Raw genomic sequence first — 6,969 nt, 5'->3', positions numbered from 1 at the left:
GGGTCCACTGCCAGGGGCGCACACAGTGTTAAAACGCAGTCACATGTCACAGCAGCATTATTTGTCAGAGTCAAAAACTGGTAACAACCCAAACGTCCATTAGCAGTAGAATAGACAATTAAAGTATTGCCTGTTCATACAGCAGAAATTACACAGCAATGAGGATGCACGAACTGTAGCCACACAACGCCGCGGATGAACCCCGGAGAGCCTGTGGCATGGCAGAGGCCACGTATAACAGAGTATGTTGATATACGATTCAAAGACAGGCCAAACCAATCTAAGCTATTAGCAGTTAGCTTAGAATGGTTATGCTTGGGAGGGGGCAGGGAGTAGAAGGGATTCTTGATCTGGGTGCTGATCACCTGGCTATATCCACTTTCTGAAAATTTACTGACTTGTACATTATGATTTGTGTTTATATAATACTTCACCAAATAGGCAACATTAAAACAAATAGGAGGTCCCAGTGGACCCTGCTCCTGGTCACCCCCTTCCTGTCCCTCTTATGAGATTCCCAGCTTCTAGACCACAGATACTGCAATTCGTAATTAGCCCAAAGAATCTCCCTCCAAATACCTCAGTGAGAGTTTCCCATTTCCTCATCATCTCCCCTGGTATTTGGAAAGGGTCAGAAACTTACTTACTTACTTTATTTATTTATTTATTTATTTATTTATTTATTTTATTTTTATTAAAAAAAATTTTTTTTTTAACCTTTATTTATTTTTCAGACAGAGAGAGACAGAGCATGAACGGGGAAGGGGCAGAGAGAGAGGGAGACACAGAATCGGAAGCAGGCCTCAGGCTCTGAGCCATCAGCCCAGAGCCCGACGCGGGGCTCGAACTCACGGACCGCGAGATCGTGACCTGAACCGAAGTCGGACGCTCAACCGACTGAGCCACCCAGGCGCCCCCAGAAATTTTATTAAAAAAAAAAAAAATTTTTTTTTTTTAACATTTATTCATTTTTGAGAGCTGGAGAGAGACAGAGCGTGAGAGGGGGAGGGGCAGAGAGAGAGGGAGACACAAAATCCAAAGCAGGCCCCAGGCTCTGAGCTGTTGGCAGAGAGCCCGACGCAGGGCTGGAAGCCACAAACCGTGAGATCAGACCTGAGCTGAAGTCGGATGCTTAACCAACTGAGCCACCGAGGCGCTGAGGCGCCCTTAAAAGGGTCAGAAACTTTAGAGACCCATGGACTCATGGCTTTGGGGAAGAGACAACTTTCTCCCATCACAGTACCACCAAGTGGTTGTCTGTATTTGGAACTTCTTTGTCCCTAGTAGAGGGGGCTGTTCTTACTCTAGAAAGTCCTTCCTCGCTCTGAGCTTTAGGTGACCCACTGGAAACTCACTGCTTTGGCTCTGTCTTCTAAACCTTCTTGGAGGGTAACTTTAACAAGCACTCACTTGAGAACAAAGCAGGAAAAGGAAACATTTACTATCTGGCCTGACATATTTAAATATTAGTCTATTTGCACTGGCCATTACAAAAACCAAAACCACTTCAAATATGACCATTAAAAACGGTATATGTGGTAATCAAATTGAGGCTCTGGTTCTTTTTTACAAAAGAATCCTCCCTAATAAATCCTCCCTAATGTCTGATTAGACAGAATCAGACATTGCCATTTTTGCAAACCCTAATGAAACGATTCAGGCAAAGATCCTGAAAGGATGAAGTCATTACCCATCCCTAGACTCTTACCGCCTGAGAGGACTAATGACTAAGGGGGGCACAGGGACACTGTGCCTGGGGATGTGATGTCATATGAAGTACACTGCACCTCCCATGAAGTGGTTTTTTGTTGTTTTTAAAAAATGTCTATTTATTTAATTTTGAGCACGGTGGGGGGTGCTGGGGAGGGGCAGACTGAGAGCGAGAAAGAGAATCCCACGCAGGCTCCGTGGTCTCAGTGCAGAGCCCGCCACAGGGCTTGATCTCATGAACCCTGAGATCATGACCTGAGCCGAAATCAAGAGTCAGGTGCTTAACCGACTGAATCGGGTGCCCCCGCCCCACGAAGTCTTTTCTAACTCCCCACTCCCAAAAATAAGTTGAAGCAGAATATAATTAAGACTTTAGAAATACAGGCGCCAGAGAAACAACTAAAATGATGCCCCAAGAAAGCAGACACATTCCGAATGTGGGGCATTCCAGTGGCACAGAAAAGGGAAGCTGGGGTGCCTGGGTAGCTCAGTCGATTAAGTGTTCTGCTCTTGGTTTTGGCTCAGGTCAGGATCTCACTGTTTGTGAGTTCGAATCCCACATTGGGCTCTATGCTGACAGCACAGAACCTGCTTGGGATTCTCTCTCCTCTCTCTCTCTCTGCCCCTTCCCTGTTCTCTCTCTCAAAATACATAAATAGAACATTTAACAAAAAAAGAAAAAAGAAAAGGGAGGTTTTACTATGGAGGTTATGTAGATGTACACATGTAACAAAAAGATCTACTGTATGCAAATTTTTTATCAGTAATTTTTTTTTTTGAGAGGGTGAGAGTATGCACACGAGCGAGCTGGAGGAAAGGGGGCAGAGAGAGGGTGAGAATCTTTTTTTTTAAAGTTTATTTACTTATTTTGAGAGAGAGAGGGCGAGCATGAGTGGGGGAGGGGCAGAGAGAGAGGGAGAGAGAAAGAATCCCAAGCAAGTTCTGCACTCTTAGTGCAGAGCCGGGTACAGGGCTCGAATTCACGAACCATGAGACCATGACCTGAGCTCATCTAGATCAAGATCATCTAGATGCTCAGCCAACTGAGCCACATGCCCCTGAGAGGGGGAGAGGATCTTAAGCAAGTTCCACGCTCAGTGCAGACCCGATGTGGGGCTCTATCCAACAACTCTGGGATCACGATCTGAGCCGAAATCAAGAGTTCGAAGCTCAGCCGACTGAGCCACCCAGGCGCCCCTTATCTCAGTTTTTGAAAAGAGACTTAAGGGATTTAACAAGTGACTGAAACGAGTAAATCCTGCAGAGACTGGGATTCCAATACACTGATGGCAAAAAGATTTTTTGAAAGGACAACAGGGAAATGTGTCTGTTGATTGGGTACTATGTGAACACAAGTAATTGTTAATTCTGTTAGTTGTTACGAAAGAATGTCTTTTATAGAGTCACAGATACACAGCTAAGATTATGTGAGGTCTGAGATACGCTGTAAGACACTTTAGGGGTTGTGAGATGGGGACCCACCTCAGGCTCCACACTGAGCGTGAAGCCTGCCTGGGATTCTCTCTCCCTCTGCCCCTCCCCCGCTCGTGCTCATTCTTGCTCTCACTCTTTCTCTCTCTCTATAAAACCCTTTAATTAGAGGCATTTATGGGTCAAGGGTCATCATGTCTGCAACGCTTTTCAGTTGCACCCATAAAAAATATATATTTATATGTAGATAAGGGTATAGAGATAGAGGCAAAGACAGAGAGAGAGAAAGCAAATGTGCCAAACTGCTAAGATTTGGTGAATTTGGAAGGGAAATCATTTTCATTGTAATATTCTTTTAACTTTTCTATAGATTTGAATGTCTTCCTCAGTAGAAAGTTGGGAGAGATACTTCAGCAACAACAACAAAAAAAAAAAAAAAAAGAAAGAGAGGGAGAGAGGGGAAGAGGGGACAGAAGAAAGGAGAGAAGGAAGGAAGGAAACAGGGGAAGAAAAGGAAAAGAGAAGGAAAGAAAGAGAAGGAAGAAGGGAGATAAAAATCTCAACAATTCTTTAATCTGGGAGATGGGTGTCTGAAGGTTCATTATACTTTTCTCATAGCTTTGCATATGTTTAACATTTTTGATAAAAAGTTAATTTAAAAAAAAAAAAGGCACACCTGGGGCACCTGGGTGGCTCAGTTGGGTAAGTTTCCAACTTTGGCTCAGGTCATGATTTCACGGTTCGTAGGTTCGAACCCCTCGTCAGGCTCTGTGCTGACAGCTCAGAGCCTGGAGCCGGCTTCGGATTCTGTGTCTCCCTCTCTCTCCCTCTCTGCCCCTCCCCTGCTCATGCTCTCTCTCTCTCTCTCAAAAATAAATAAGCATTAAAAAAAAAAAAAAAAAAAGGCACAGCAATGATCTGGCCCTATTTCCCTTGAAGTCTGTGCAGCATTTCCCACAGGGCTGCCCCAGCCCACAGTTCCCTCCTGGAGCGGCGCCTTGCTTCAACCCAATCCACCCTGCGAGGTAGCAGCTCCCTCGATCCTGAGTGTGCAGACGAGGAAACAGCTCAGAGGTGAGAGCCCTTCCCAACCATATACACAGAACTTGGACACAGCCAGTTGGATTCCAGAGCCTGGATTCTTTTTTTTTTTTTTTTTTTAATTTTTTTTTTTCAACATTTATTTATTTTTGGGACAGAGAGAGACAGAGCATGAACAGGGGAGGGGCAGAGAGAGAGGGAGACACAGAATCGGAAACAGGCTCCAGGCTCTAAGCCATCAGCCCAGAGCCTGATGCGGGGCTCGAACTCACGGACCGCGAGATCGTGACCTGGCTGAAGTCGGACGCTTAACCGACTGCGCCACCCAGGCGCCCCCAGAGCCTGGATTCTTAACCCTCACAACCATCTGACTGGAAGCGCCCCAAAACATCATCTTGTCCAGAGAGAAACTCATGCTAACTCTGTTTCCAGCTTCTATACACCATCAGGAAATTTTCCATCTCCATCCTAGGCAATGATAAAGGCCAAGTCCTCTCATTTGGACAAATACCTCTTCTGTAGCACCTGCTGTGTCTCCAGCAACATTTACTCCTGCATTCACTCCCTCTGTCCTGGCAGCTGAACCCACAACCAGATTCACCTCCCTGCTGACCCTGCTGCTTCCCAGCTCAAAAACCCACTCCCTGTCTGCAGCTCCCCAACCACATCCCTCAGTGTGACCTTGGGCAAGTGACCTCACATCTCTGAGCCTTGGTCTTCTTGCCTGTAAGGGGGGCGCCCACAATAGCACCTACCTCATAGGGTTGTTGTGAAAATCAATTGAGGTAACGTAAGGAAACAAGTTGGCACGGTGCAGGGCATACAGTAAGCACGGTGTAGACACTCCGTGTCACAATCCGGCCTCATCTCTAGCTGTTTCCCTTCCTCGTATCCGTCTGCTCACCCACCCACCATCCCTAGTCTCCCTAGGGATGGTCTGGCTGGTTGAAGACAGCTACTGCCTGGGCCAGCCCACGGTTCGTGCACCCTACTGTTGGTATGACCCCTGGCGGCCCGCCATCCCCACCAGGCGCCCCCTACCCCAGACTTACCCCCTGGGAGTGCAGGTACTCCACGGTCTTGCTGATGGTGTGTAGGACAAAGCTGGCCTCCCGCTCTGAGAAGAATTTCTGCCGCAGGATCTTGTCCAGTAGCTCCCCGCCCCGCATCAGCTCTGTCACCAGGTACACATGTTTGCCATCATCGTATACCTGCCAGAGACCTCACCGTCAGGTCCCTCCCCTCCGTGCCAGCCCGGGGGCCCTCAGCTACCGGTTCACTGGGCCAGGAAAGAATAACATGAGCCTTGGACGTGGGTTCTGCTCTGTGCTTCCATGGTCCTGGCAGGGCCTTCACCTATATGGGCCTCTGTCCTCCCCCTAGACGGGAGGAGATTGGCACTGGTCCCCCGAGGGTCAGGGAAGCTGTCAGAGGATGCCTGAGTCTGAAGTGGACGGCCTTGGGGCATCACCAGACCCGAGGCACAGAGATCCTTCGCTCCCAGGAGCAAAGGAAAATCAGAAATCAAAGGAATGACAGTCCTGAGATAGATCCCGGAGTCAAGTTCCCAGCCCCCATCTCAGTCTCAAGGACCCCCACTCACATCTTTCAGAGTGATGATGTTGGGGTGCTGCCCATACCGCAGAAGAATCTCAATCTCTTCTGAGGGATCCCGCTTGCTCTTGTCGATGACCTGAGGAAAGGGGGTACCTGGGAGATATCAGGGGGACAGTCTCCAGAGTCCCTCCCTGTCACGGAGCCCACACTGCAGGGCTTGGGGGTCTTAGCCACATGCCTTCCACCCACCCACAGAGCCTAGGGCACCAACTCATCCCCCAACTCCCACCGAAGGACTGAGGCTACAGTGGCCTCCCCCTGGCCCAGCAGCCTAGGCCGAGACGTGGTCAAGAGGCCCACCTTGACAGCATACTCCATGTTGGTGGCCTTATGGACACAGCGCTTGCACACGGAGTAGGACCCCACACCAATCGTCTCCTTTACCACGTAGCCATCGCTAAAAACCAGGTTCTTCCCATGGAGTTGCTGCAGAAGACCAACAGGTGGGGCTGGCCCTCTGCTCTAGAATGCAGGGCTCGTCCCCGAGTACCCAAGGCCTTGGCTTCTGGGCCTCAATTTTCTTTTTTTTTTTTTAATTTTTTTTTTCAACGTTTTTTATTTATTTTTGGGACAGAGAGAGGCAGAGCATGAACAGGGGAGGGGCAGAGAGAGAGGGAGACACAGAATCGGAAGCAGGCTCCAGGCTCCGAGCCATCAGCCCAGAGCCTGACGCGGGGCTCGAACTCACGGACCGCGAGATCGTGACCTGGCTGAAGTCGGACGCTTAACCGACTGCGCCACCCAGGCGCCCCTGGGCCTCAATTTTCTACTCTATACGGGCACACTCACTGGCTCCCGCACTGTGGTCAAAAGAAACGCAACACACGCATCGAGGGGTCTGTGGCTCTGAGAAAGCTGGGTAGGCCTGAGAGACACGGGAGCCCTGAGCTGGGTCCCGGCTCTGCCACATCCTGTGAACTTAGACGAGTTGCCTCCCCCCTTCTGGGGCATCACAGCCCACGTCATGACGTGTCTAAAAGTTCTGAGACATTAACAACAGCAAATGCTTCTGTGGTGCTTATGTGCGGCAGGCACTGCTCTCAGCACTTTACGGCAGGTGACCACACGCCATATGACAGCCCTGGTTTACGCCTGTTGTCCTTGTATCCGGTCTGGTTTAATATTTGTCCCAGACAAAGATGTCCCAGTTGTAGAATAAATTACACAGTC

The 6,969-nt window shown here is 48.9% G+C and overlaps 1 protein-coding gene across 7 annotated transcripts in view; it reads right to left on the bottom strand.

Moving 5' to 3' along the window:
- Window positions 1-6,969, bottom strand: part of RPS6KA1 (ribosomal protein S6 kinase A1) — a 54,615-nt gene that overhangs the window by 8,477 nt on the left and 39,169 nt on the right. For all 7 annotated transcript variants that reach the window (XM_040465947.1, XM_040465974.1, XM_040465966.1 and 4 more), the window contains 3 exons: window positions 6,100-6,225; window positions 5,786-5,875; window positions 5,235-5,393 (listed from right to left, as the gene is read on the bottom strand). In XM_040465947.1, the coding sequence (XP_040321881.1) occupies window positions 5,235-5,393; window positions 5,786-5,875; window positions 6,100-6,225 (375 nt within the window). The remainder of the gene's footprint in view (window positions 1-5,234; window positions 5,394-5,785; window positions 5,876-6,099; window positions 6,226-6,969) is intronic.

This window comes from Herpailurus yagouaroundi, unplaced genomic scaffold, assembly GCF_014898765.1.
Source record: "Herpailurus yagouaroundi ecotype Mexico unplaced genomic scaffold, PumYag 77, whole genome shotgun sequence".
Classification (NCBI taxonomy): domain Eukaryota; kingdom Metazoa; phylum Chordata; class Mammalia; order Carnivora; family Felidae; genus Herpailurus; species Herpailurus yagouaroundi.
This window is presented reverse-complemented; position numbering and strand designations above follow the sequence as displayed.